We start from the raw sequence: 13,296 nt of genomic DNA on the forward strand, positions 1-13,296 counted from the left end.
AAAAGGCCGGACGTGGTGGCTCATGCTTGTAATCCCTGCACTTTGGGAGGCCAAGGCAGGTGGATCACGAGGTCAGGAGTTTGAGACAGCCTGGCCAACACAGTGAAACCCTGTCTCTACTAAAAATACAAAAATTAGCTGGGAGTGGTGGCGGGTGCCTGTCATCCCAGCTACTCAGGAGGCTGAGGCAGGAGAATTCCTTGAATCCAGGAGGGGGAGGTTGCAGTGAGCGTAGATTGCACCACTGCACTTCAGTCTGGCAACAGAGCAAGACTTGTCTCAAAAACAAAAAGATTAATATTGATTAGTCAATATTGATTAATATTGATTAATTAATTGTGACAAATGTACGATGCCTATGTACATATTAACAATGACAGAACAAGGTATGAGGAGTATGAGAATTCTGTGTACTATCTTCTTAATTTATCTGTCAATCTAAAATAAAGAGCTTATTTTAAAAATTATCAGCCTGGGCTGGGTGAGGTGGCTCACACCTGTAATCCCAGCACTTTGGGAGGCTGAGGCAGGCGGATCACTTGAGATCAGGGGTTCAAGACCAGCCTGGCCAACATGGCGAAACCCCATCTCTACTAAAAATACTAAAATTAGCTCGGCATAGTGGCGCACACCTGTAATCCCAGCTATTCGGGAGGCTGAGGATGGAGAATCACTTGAACCCAGGAGGCAGAGGCTGCAGTGAGCCAAGATCCAGCCACTGCACTCCAGCCTGGGTGATGAGTGAGGCTGTCTCAAAGAAACAATATTTACTTCAGACTTGTTCACCATATGGAGGTCGTTTCTCAATTCAAATAAAAACAAAACAAAACTAGTACCCTCAACAAATGCTTTCTTAGCTAGGAGCGGTGGCTCATGCCTATAATCCCAGCACTGTGGGAGGCTAAGGCGGGTGGATCACCTGAGGTCAACAGTTTGAGCCCAGCCTAGCCAACATGGTGAAACCCTGTCTCCACTAAAAATACAAAAATTAGCCGGCCATGGTGGCGTAAACCTGTAATCCCAGCTACTTGGGAGGCTGAGGCAGGAGAATTGCTTGAACCCGGGAGGCAGAGGTTGCAGTGAGCCAAGACTGTGCCACTGCACTCTAGCCCGGTCAACAGAGTGAGAGTTCATCTAAAAAAAACAAAACAAAACAAAAAACAAACAAACAAAAAACAGGGCTGGGAGCAGTAGCGCCTGTAATTCCAGCACTTTGGGAGGCTGAGGAGGGCAGATCACGAGGTCAGGAATTCCAGACCATCCTGGCCATCATGGCAAAACCCCTGTCTCTACTAAAAATACAAAAATTAGCTGGGCATGGTGGCCAGCGCCTGTAACCCCAGCTACTGGATAGGCTGAGTGGGGAGAATCGCTGGAACCCAAGAGTGGCAGGTTGCAGTGAGCCAAGATCATGCCATTGCACTCCGGCCTGGGTGACAAGAGCACGTCTCAGTCTCAAAAAACAGACAAACAAAAAAACCCAAAACCAACCAAACAAAAAAACCCACAAATGCTTTCTTTTTCTTTTCTTTTTTTTTGAGATATAGTCTTGCTCTGTCTCCCAGGCTGGAGTGCAGTGGGGTGATCTCAGCTCACTGTAAGCTCCGCCTCCCGGGTTCACGCCACTTTCCTGCCTCAGCCTCCGGAGTAGCTGGGACTACAGGCGCCCACCACCACGCCCGACTAATTTTTTGTATTTTTAGTAGAGACGGGGTTTTACCATGTTAGCCAGGATGATCTCGATTTGCCGACCTCGTGATTCGCCTGTCTTGGCCTCCCAAAGTGCTGGGATTACAGGCGTGAGCCACCACACTCGGCCCACAAACGCTTTCTTAAATCTGAATTTCCTTTTCAACATCACACTGTGTGCCACAAGTTTGAGCTCTTTCTTTCACATAATTAAACTCATTTACTCCTGGAGGCTGGGACCTTTTACTCCCTCTTCCTCCAATCCCTTTACAGTAACTGAAATACTCTGATGTCCTGTCATATTTTAAGTATAATATTTATTTATTTTTGTAAAAAGCTTTTAATACTAGTCAAGTGCAGTAGTTGAAGGAGGAGGGGGAAGAATAGAACAAGTAGTTTGATCTGTAACTGACCCGGAACATTTTTTTTTTTTTTGAGACGGAGTCTCGCTCTGTCGCCCAGGCTGGAGTGCAGTGGCGGGATCTCAGCTCACTGCAAGCTCCGCCTCCCGGGTTCCCGCCATTCTCCTGCCTCAGCCTCCGGAGTAGTTGGGACTACAGGCGCCCGCCGCCTCGCCCGGCTTGTTTTTTGTATTTTTTAGTAGAGACGGGGTTTCACCGTGTTAGCCAGGATGGTCTCGATTTCCTGACCTCGTGATCCGCCCGTCTCGGCCTCCCAAAGTGCTGGGATTACAGGCTTGAGCCACCGCGCCCGGCCGGGATAACTCACTATTTAGATAATTCACTCTTTGGATGCTGTATGATTAGGGTCAACAGCTTTATTTTATCCCACATCAGCTAACTGAGGCAACACCTAACGTCAAGATAAGAGAATTGTCACACGTGCTGGACTTTTCTCTCCCCAGGAACATCATCATCACTTCACTTTCTTCAGCTCCACCCACACGTTCTTCTTCCTCCTTCTCTAACACCTACTGAGAAATTGAGGAGGCGACTGTCTTCGGGGTCAGTAACATCTGTTCCAGAGCAACGTTCTATTTTTATTTGCTAAACTTTGGAACGCATTCTTAGATATTTCTCCTTCCCATGCGGGCTAGACTTACCGGGGGTTCAACAGAAATCCCTTTTTATATTGGGTCAAAGATACCCTGAGGGTAGAGTGGGAAAGAGGAAGTCAGAAATACCTTGGCAACACTAGTATTCAAGGTCAGGACATTTTTTTTTCCTCATATTTTTCAGGAAGCAAAAACAGGACAATTTTTGACAATGCGGTTTGATGGTTTAGTCTTCCGAACTCTCCAGTAGATCTTAGAATTTGGTATAAATAATAATTCAGTCCTTGAATATTAAAAAGCCTTTAGTTAGAGTACAATCTGACAAATTCAAAGCTGAACCATGAGTCAGAAATTTTTTTTCTAGCACCATAGGAAAGAAAAATAATAATTAAAAAAAGCCAGGTGCCGTGGCTCAAGCCTGTATACCATTTCGGGAAGCCGAGGCGGGCGGATCACGAGGTCAGGCATTGGAAACCAGCCTGGCCAACATGGCAAAACCCCATCTCTACTAAAAATACAAAAATTAGCCGGGTGTGGTGGCAGGCACCAGTAGTCCCAGCTACTTGGGACGCTGAGGTGGGAGAATGACTTGAATCCAGGAGAGGGAAGTTGCTGTGAGCCGAGATGGTGCCATGGCACTCCAGCCTGGACAATAGGAGCAAAACTTCATCTCAAAAAAAAAAAAGTTATTGTAACTCTGCAATTTTCTGAATGTCAGTGTTTTAGCTATTGGAAATGATTCATTAATTTGATAAATTGGTAAGTTTTTTTTTTTTTTTTTTTTTTTTTTTTTATGCTGCCAAGCACTGTAGTTTGAGCAGTGCTTCTCTAATATAGTATATGCAAAAATCAGAGATTCTTTCAAGCTCTACATCATGGGGCAGGAAAAAAGAAAAGTAAACATACAAACAAATAAAAATCAGAGATTCGTAAAGAACAGATTTCTGGGCCCACCTACAGAGATCTCATTCCATAGGTCTCAGTGATGCCTAGCCCAATAAGAGATGCTCATCGTGGAAAAAGGAGTTGGTGGTGTCTCACATATTTTTCTGTTAGTTGAATCTTTTATTCAGCTTCAAAATTTCTTCTCATGGTAAGGTCATTGATGAAACAGCCACGAGCAAGTTAATTAAACTAGATGATGGATACATATGTTAACATATGTTAAGATTTATTATATTGTTCACTATGTAAGTGTGAAATTTTTCTTTTCTTTCTTTCTTTCTTTCTTGTTCACTATGTAAGTGTGAAATTTTTCTTTTCTTTCTTTCTTTTTTTTTTTTTAAGATGGAGTCTCGCTCTGTTGCCCAGGCTGGAGTGCAGTGGTGCAATCTCAGCTCACTGCAACCCCCGCCTCCCAGATTCAAGCAATTCTCTGCCTCAGTGTCCCAAAGTGCTGGGATTATAGGCCTGAGCTACCTCCCCCAGCATTTTTTTTTTTTTTTTCCCATTCTCACAGGCTGGAGTGCAGTGGCGCGATTTTGCTCACGGCAACCTCCACCTCCCAGGTTCAAGGGATTCTCCTTCCTCAGCCTCCTGAGTAGCTGGGATTACAGGCGTGCGCCACCACGCCCAGACAGCCCCCCCCTTTTTTTTTTTTGAGACAAAGTCAGGCTGTCACTGAGGCTGGAGTGCAGCGAAGCAACCACAACTCACTGAAGCCTTGACCTTCTGGGCTCAAAGGATCCTCCCACCTCAGCCTCTCAAGTAGATGGGACCACAGGCATGTGCCGCCTAGCCCAGCTAATTGATTTTCTGTTTTGTTTTGTTTTGTTTTTGTTTTTGAGGCAGTGTTTTTCTTTGTTGCCCAGGCTGGCCTCAAATACCTGGGCTCAAAGCAGTCCTCTTGCTTTAGTATCCCAAAGTGCTGGGACTACTGGCGTGAAGCACCACAGCTAGCTACAATTTTTCATAATAAAATGGTTCTTTTAGGGAAAAAAGTATGCTTGTGTTTTTATAGGTATAATAGGCAAAATAAGTGAAGAATATGCCGTATAATTCCATTTGTTATTTCTCAACTAAGTAGTTTCAGTAGCTGTGGGGTTCATCTTTCCATCATTGGTAATTGGAGAGTAACTCTACCTCCCAGAGGAAGGATGACTGTTTATCGTAAATTAAAGACTCATTGTTCAAGGCTCATTGAATTGTCAGTGTAGGGGGACCTGAGGCAAAGAGCATTGTTGTTTTTAAGAGTTATTTTGCATATCACATTGATGTACAGTTCAATATTTAAATGTAAGAAAATGACTCCTACCCTCTATTTGTTTACAAATCTGAGTTCTCATTTATGCCCCTTCCTTCATCAACAAACAACGATTTTCTACTTTTTGCCTGGTTCTCTCTAGAAGAGTAGTTCTTAGCATTCAGAGTATTCAATAGCATTCAGAAAAATCACCTGGTTTCATGAAAATAAAAAAAAAATCACAGGGAGAACTTTAAAACACAGATTCCTGGTCCCTACCACCAAAGATTCCCATTCAGTGGTGAAGCCCATCAATCAGCATCTCTAACAAGCTCCCAGGTGGTGCTGAGGATGCTGGTGAATGAACCATACATACTCTTCTAGGGTTGCAGACAAGGCAATAAATAAAACAGGCAAAAAATGAAAATAATTGCCCTAACAGAGCTTATATTCCAGTGATAGTAGGGAGATAAATGAGATAGGTAGGTAGATAGATGGGTAGATACATAGATGGATACATAGACAGAATGTATATTACTTACCTGTGTTGCCTGGCCAAAGGGTAGGTTCATATTTGGCATGTATGTCAACCCAAGCTGCACTTGACCTTTTCTAATCATCTCCAAGGCTACCTATTGCGCTATCCAAATCCTATTACTTGAGTTATTCAAAAAGTCTCCCAACTGTCATCTCTGTTGGCACACATGCCCTCCTGTAATCTAGTCCCAATGTATCGGTCAGAATGATTTTTCGTTGTTGTTTTTTAAAGATGGTCATATCAAGATACTCCTTAGATCAAAATCTTCCTTTGGCTTTTTCTCATTCAGAGTCACAAGTCAAACTGCTGAATCACAGAATCCTTCCTCTAGCCCTGTACTTTAGACTCTGTCTTTGTCTCCTTGGGTTCTCCCATAGCACCATTAAGTTGGCCCCTTAGTGATCTGGGAAGAAGGCAGGAAATCTCCAGAATCAGGGCTTTTGCCACCAATGTTTTGTCTCTGGTTCTTCCTCCAGAAATCTACCTAGCTTTAATATGACCTCCTTAATGAAGTGTCCCCCTCCCTATCCTGCACTTGATTCTTCATTATAGCACTTAGGAAAGGTCAGCTGCAGCTTGGGTTGGCACACATGCCAAATATGAACCTACCCTTTTGGCAAGAGAAACAGGTCATCTCCAGCCCAGCAGTCCTGTGATACAAGCAGTAATGAAAGAAATAAAGAAATGAATGTTTTTAAAAAGCATAATCATTTTTTGACACTCTGCTGGTTCACAAAGCCCTTTTGTTCATGTGATGATCAAAAACTCACTCAACAGTGGAAAACAGAAGCATATGAAAGAAATCAAATTACAAGAAAGATGCCATTGAATTCTAGATATATTTTGAAGGCATAGTTGACAAAGATGGCTTTAAGATTTTGGACTGGCCGGGCACAGTGGCTCATGCCTGTAATCCTAACACTTTGGGAGACCGAGGCTGGTGGATCACAAGGTCAAGAGATCGAGACCATCCTGGCCAACATGGTGAAACCCCGTCTCTACTAAAAGTACAAAAATTAGCTGGGTGTGGTGACGCACGCCTGTAGTCCCAGCTGCTCTGGAGGCTGAGGCAGGAGAATCGCTTGAACCTGGGAGGTGGAGGTTGCAGTGAGCCGAGATAGTAGGAGAAATACCAGGAGAGGCCAGACGTGGTGGCTCACACTTATAATCACAGCACTCTGGGAGGCCGAGGTGGGTGGATCACGAGGTCAGGAGTTTGAGACCAGCCTGGCCAAGATAGTGAAACCCCATGTCTACTAAAAATATAAAAAAATTAGCCGGGCACGGTTGCGGGCACCTGTAATCCCAGCTACTCAGGAGGCTGAGGCAGGAGAATCGCTTGAACCCGGGAGGTGGAGGTTGCAGTGAGCTGAGATCGTGCCACTGTACTCTAGCCTGGGCAACAGAGCAAGACTCCGTCTCAAAAAAAAAAAAAAAAAAAAAAAAAAAAAAAAAGAAAAGAAAAGAAAAGAAATACCAGGAGAATATAGACTAATTAGAAAATACTTAATTTAAAGTGTACAGTCTTTTTCTACCTGTGGTCACCTATTACTTCTCAGGTCTCTGGACTCTATTTTCCAATGACCAATTTGACATCTCCATCTCCATATAAACCAACATGATCAAATATATACATACACAGGTATCAGGCCCTGGGCTAGATATAATTAAGATGGCTACAATATGGACAAGACAGTGCCTCATGCATATTAATGTTACGGGAAAAGGATCCCGATCCAGACCCCAAGACAGGGTTCTTGGATCTAGCGCAAGAAAGAATTCAGGGCAAGTCTGCAAGGCAAAGTGAAAGCAACTTAAGAAAATAAAGCAAAATTAAGAAAGTAAAGGAATAAAAGAAAGGTTACTCCATAGACAGAGCAGCTCAGAGCGTTGCTGGTTGTCTTTTTTTTTTTCTTTTTAAGACTGAGTTTTGCTTTTGTTGCCTAGGCTGGGGTGCAATGGTGTGATCTCGGCTCACTCCAACCTCTGCCTCTCCAGTTGAAGCGACACTCCTGCCTCAGCCTCCCGAGTAGCTGGGATTATAGGTGTGCACCACCACACCCGGCTAATTTAGTATTTTTAGTAGAGATGGGTTTCTCCATGTTGGGCAGGCTGGTCTCGAACTCCTGACCTCAGGTGATACACCTCGGCCTCCCAAAGTGCTGGGATTATAGGCGTGAGCTACTGTGCCTGACCTGGTTCCACTTTTTTTTTTTTTTTTTTTTTGAGACGGAGTTTCGCTCTTGTTGCTCAGGCTGGAGTGCAGGAGCGTGATTTCTGCTCACTGCAACCTCTGCCTCCCAGGTTCAAGCGATTCTCCTGCTTCAGCCTCCTGATGGGATTACAGGTGTGTGCCACCATGCCCAGCTAATTTTTGTATTTTTAGTAGAGACAGGGTTCCATCATATTGGTCAGGCTGGTCTCGAACTCCTGACCTCAGATGATCCACCCGCCTTGACCTCCCAAAGTGCTGGGATTACAGGCATGAGCCTGGTCACCTGGTTCCCCTTTTTTATGGCTATTACTTGATGATACGCTAAACAAGGGTGGATTATTCATGCCTCCCCTTTTCAGACCATATAGGATAACTTCTTTAGGTTGACTTGGCATTCCTAAACTGTCGTGGTGCTGATGGAAGTGTAGTAATGAGGATGAACAGAGGTCACTCTCTCTGCCATTTTGGTTTTGGTAGGTTTTGGCTGGTTCCTTTACTGCAACCTGTTTTATCAGCAAGGTCTTTATGACCTGTATTTTGTGCTGACCTCCTGTCTCATCCTGTGAGTTAGAATGCCTTCACCATCTGGGAATGCAGCCCAGTAGGTTTCAGCCTCATTTTCCCCAGCTCCTATTTAAGATGGAGTCGTTCTGGTTCACAAGACTCTGACAGTGATCTGCTCACTAAGTGTTAGTTGCCGTGTTTTCTCCCACAACTCCCTTCTGTTGCCCCCCTGCCTTTGAGTCCTGCTAAACAATGGTATTGGAACCCATCATTTTCTCTGGTGTCTTTACCCAAACTGTTAATTTTCTGGAATTCTCTTCTCTCCACGTTTTTCCTTCTCAGATCACTGAAGATTGTCTAGTCTTCCCTGCCCATCCCTCCCCCACCCCAACCTCTATTATTTGTACTCTCTTAGCATCCAGTGCACTTTTTTCAGTACTTATCACACAAGATTATAATTGCCTTTTTGGTCTGTTTTGATCTACTCTACTAAATTGCTAGCTCATTTTAACACATCCTTACGCCAGCCTGTTCCAACAAATCTGAAGTCAGACAGCTTCCTAAACCTCAACTGTATTCAAATGGCTTTCCTTGGCAAAGAACGTAGTAAGTTGGCCTTCCAGCCACAAGCCCCCTTCCGTTTGATCTTTCACTCCCTAGACTCTTACCCTAGACACAATGGGACAGGGAGAGGGGGACGGGGGAATTCAGCTCAGATTTTTATGCAAAGTCCCCCTTCAGCAAAGAACAAAGCTTCTGGTACCTGCCCTTTGGAGAGCTGCGGGCAAGCTCAGCCTTGGTGAGTCTTGATGGCCTTGACAGCCCCCACTTACCAAACTGTGCTAATTAAGAAAGACAGGAGGGCAAGTTTTTCCCTTTTTTAAATAAATCTTCCTATTTCTAATGAGACATGGACTACCTGCCTGAAGCATGACATACCTAGTTCCACTTACCTGCTCCCCGATGACCCTGTTCTGACTCTTCTCCAGAATGGAGGTCTGAGAAGAAAAAAGAGTACGCCACATTTCATCTCCTTGCTTCTCACCCAGCAATACTTTTACTCTCAACAGTCGGAGTCTTTGCATGACAAAAGCCAGCTTGTGTGGGAGCAAAGCCAGCTGCTCCGGGTACAGACCTTAGGGGCAGAGTGCAGAGGAAAATGAGTCAGAGTTGTGTCTTCAAAAATTACATAATTGAGACTTGCTAACAGTTTACTTTTCTGGCTGGGAGATTGGAAAAGAGAAAGAAATCTTAGGTTTCTTTTTCTTTTCTCGCTCTCTTTTTTTTTTTTTTTTTTGAGACAGGGTCTCACTCTGTCACCCGGACTGGAGTGCAGTGGCACGATCTTGGCTGACTGCAACCTCCGCCTCTTGGGTTCAAGCAATTCTCCTGCCTCAGCCTCCTGAGTAGCTGGGATTACAGGCACCCACCACTACAGTCCAGTTAAATTTTTGCATGTTTTAGTAGAAATGAGGTTGCACCATGTTGGCCAGGCTGATCTTGAACTCCTGACCTCAGGTGATTCACCTACCTTGGCCTCCCAAAGTGCTGGTATTACAGGCGTGAACCTCTGTACCTGGCCAGGTTTCTTGAATGTTGGGTTTGGGAATAGAAAAGACAATGGAAAACTTTAGACCTTTTTTTTTGAGACAGAGTCTCACTCTGTCACCCAGGCTGGAGTGCGGTGTCACGATCTCAGCTCACTGCAATCTTCACTTCCCGGCTTCAAGTGATTCTCCTGCCTCAGCCCCCTGAGTAGCTGGGACTACAGATGCATGCCACCATGCTCAACTAATTTTTTGTATTTTTAGTACAGACGGGGTTTCACCATGTTAGCCAGGATGGTCTCGATCTCCTGACCTAATGATCTGCCCACCTCAGCCTTCCAAAGTGCTGGGATTACAGGCATGAGCCACTGCACCCGGCCACTTTAGACTATTTATGACTGTAAATGTTAGTGCTGGAATCCAACTCTAAAAACTTTATTCCTTTGGAAAACACACCTCCCTCCCACCTCAAAAAAACCCCCCAAACACACAAGATGGGCATGAGGTAATATTGAAAGACATGACAATATCATCATTCCTGATTTAAAAGTTGGAAACGTGGTGAACCTAGAAGTATTTATTGCTGGATTTGTCTTCAGGTTCTGTTGTCCAGTTTTCTAGTGCCCGACCTAGTCTGGGTTACTCCGCAGCTACTTTTGCATTACAATGGCCTTGGTGAGACTGGCAGACGGGATTACCTGAGAATTCACAAGGGTGGGGGTGTGCCCGCCAGGAGGGGTGGGTCGAAGGGTGATAGAGCCTTCATTATAAATCTAGAGACTCCAGGCTTTTAACATTGTGCTGACTGAGCTGGTTGCCTCCTGTTGCTGTGAAGGCGACTCACTTCATCCCAACTTCTTGATACTTTCGCTCCTGGAGGTCATATTTCTCTAAGATCTTCCAGAAAAAAGTCTTAAAGCCATCTTAGCCTTTTTTCCAGTCCACTTCTTAAATTTTTCCTACTCTTCTCCAATAATGACATGAGTGTGAATCCAGCTTGTCCATAAAACCTGCCTTGCTCCGAAGCATCCGACTGTAAAGACTGGTCACCTCCACCTGCGGTTTGTGGGTCTGAAGAAAACCATCCATCCTTGCAAATGTCTTCTGCTGAGATGCCTCACACAGAGACTGGTAAGAAAGAAATTTATCCTTGAAAGGCCAAGTTCCTTAAGAGAAAAGGGAAGTAGAGAGGGTTAAGGGATCATTTCCCTCTTGAGCATTAATACCCTATTACTATAAGCAAGTGGTTAATATCAACTAATCCTCTGGAGAAAAAACCCATTTCAATTGTAACTTGGTGGCACCTGCCCTTTTAACTGTGTCCCAGGTCTCAGGATTATGCACTGAGTTGAAGGACACAGAATTTGGCAGTTGAACAGCGCAGTAAATTTGAGAACCTACGGGCTTAGGCATGGTGGAAACAAAGTTAAATGAAGGTGATGCGTACACCTTCACATAGCACTGGACACACAGCTATAGAAGATGTTACTGCTAATTAACCAGAAGACCTAACATCATAGCTCAGGGACGAGCATGATGTTTTTGTTTTGCCAAAAATGGCATGGCAGATCACGATGAGATTTCTGTAATTAATATATAATTTGTGTAATTCTTTCTACGTCATTAACGGCTGGCTCTTCTCCATTCTCTGGGCTTGTGGATGTTACCGGGCAGCTCTGAGTTTGGGAGCACCTCCCATGTTTACTTCTCCTAAGTCCTGGGAAGTGTTGACCCAACTTTACCATAAAGATAATTCCAGAAAGTTTAGTCTACTGACAGTCAAATAGAACGTAGCTAGAAGTCCAGTTTGCCTTCAAAACCTGTGCTAGTACTCGGGCTTCTGACTGGTAGCTGCAAGGGGTGGGGGGTACTCGGGATACTCATTAAGCCACTACCACTTTTTTGAAAATCAATTTTTCAGTAGTTTTCAAAAACTCAAGAATGACCCAACTTTACCAAGAATGCCGTTGGTAACACTGATACTGTAAAATAGCTTAAAAGGTGCATTTACATTATGACTAATGTTGCAAAGAGTAGGTTGTGGAAAAGGAGTAAGTAAACACGATTGCTATATTTGAGCCTCAGATTTGAATGTCACCCTGCTTTTCTCTTTTTGAGAATCAGGGACTCGCTCTGCCACCCAGGCTGGAATGCAATGGTGTGATCATGGATCACTGCAGCCTCAACCCTGGGGTCAGTGATCCTCTTGCGTCAGCCTCCCAAGTACTAGGAAGAGAGGCGTGTGTCACTATACCCAGCTAATTTAAAAATTCTTTTTGTAGAGATGGGGTCTCACTTGGTAGCCCAAGCTGGCCTCAAACTCCTGACCTCAAGTGCTCCTCCAGCTGGGATTACAGATATTGAGCCACTGCACCAGGCTATTCACTCAGTTTTTCTAAGCTTCGTGTTAATGTTCTTGCCTTTATAATTTCAAATGTTAAAAATACAGTGCTGGGTTTGGGAATGAGCATGTTTTCTTTAGCACACTTCAAGTGTCAGTTTGGATAGCTAGCTAATATTTAAGATTTCCCCCAATTCTAATCAATAGTTGATGACTTCCTTTGCTTTTCAGGTCTACTTGCAAGAAGCAGGAGACTGAATTTTTGCTGCTTTAGAGCTTTTTCATTTGTTCTGTGACTGCAGGGTAGAATTGAGAGTTGAACACTGGGGTCACCGCAGACCAAATACATATTTAAGTGACAACTGAAACTAGGTAGTATAGAAAATTAATTTCTAGTTACAAAATCAGTATATGCCAGGCCCTATGCTAGACCATTTTAATTGGTTACCTCATTTTAATAAACGAAGGAATACTTTTGGAGATGAGGTCAGAGAGCTAGTAAAGGAAAATCCTGGATTGAAACAGAAGCCTAGCAAAATTCACATATCCTGCTGGTTCTAGCATTGAGAGCTGGGCAGTGAGTTGCTGGCTTTATTTTTTATTTTTTGAGACAACAGTCTCATTCTATTGCCCAGGCTGGAGTGCAGTGATGCAACATTGGCTCACTGCAACCCCCGTCTCTATGGTTCAAGTGATTCTCCTGCCTCAGCCTTCCTAGTAGCTGGGATTACAGGCTAGTGCCACTACTCCTGGCTAATTTTTGTAATTTGTAGTAGAGCTGGGATTTCACCATGTTGGCCATGCTGGTCTTGAACTCCTGACCTCAAGTGATCTGCCCACCTCCACCTCCCAAAGTGCTGGGATTACAGGTGTGAGCCACCACGCCCAGCCAAGATACTGGTAATACAGGATCCCCAGATTCATGTCATTTAAAAAATCACGTAGGTGGCAATGAAGATCATAAACAGAAAGTGATTTAAGGTGAGATGCAATAGGGGGGAATTGGTGGATCTCCATTCTGACCGATTAACAGCCAGTGTGTGGGCTTTTGAGCATCAATTTAAAGCAAAAAGTGGTATCCCTGCTTAGCAATGATATTGGCCATGCCGTTACAGGTCTCTCCCGACTCGGTGCACTATGTGCAAAATACCGATAAGACTTCTTGGATCAGGCCGGGCGCGGTGGCTCAAGCCTGTAATCCCAGCACTTTGGGAGGCCGAGACGGGCGGATCACGAGGTCAGGAGATCGAGACCATCCTGGTTAA

The 13,296-nt window shown here is 44.3% G+C and overlaps 1 protein-coding gene across 2 annotated transcripts in view; it reads left to right on the forward strand.

Moving 5' to 3' along the window:
* The first annotated feature begins 8,892 nt into the window (after positions 1 to 8,892).
* Positions 8,893 to 13,296, forward strand: part of NANOG (Nanog homeobox) — a 9,826-nt gene continuing 5,422 nt past the window's right edge. Inside the window, exons 1-2 of one of the 2 annotated variants that reach the window (XM_011983079.1) lie at positions 8,893 to 8,942; positions 10,676 to 10,821. In XM_011983079.1, coding sequence (XP_011838469.1) covers positions 10,788 to 10,821 — 34 coding nt within the window. In that variant the 5' untranslated portion in view covers positions 8,893 to 8,942; positions 10,676 to 10,787. The remainder of the gene's footprint in view (positions 8,943 to 10,675; positions 10,822 to 13,296) is intronic. The other variant, XM_011983078.1, reaches the window with a different exon arrangement.

Source organism: Mandrillus leucophaeus, unplaced genomic scaffold (assembly GCF_000951045.1).
Source record: "Mandrillus leucophaeus isolate KB7577 unplaced genomic scaffold, Mleu.le_1.0 Scaffold245, whole genome shotgun sequence".
In the NCBI taxonomy this organism is placed as follows: domain Eukaryota; kingdom Metazoa; phylum Chordata; class Mammalia; order Primates; family Cercopithecidae; genus Mandrillus; species Mandrillus leucophaeus.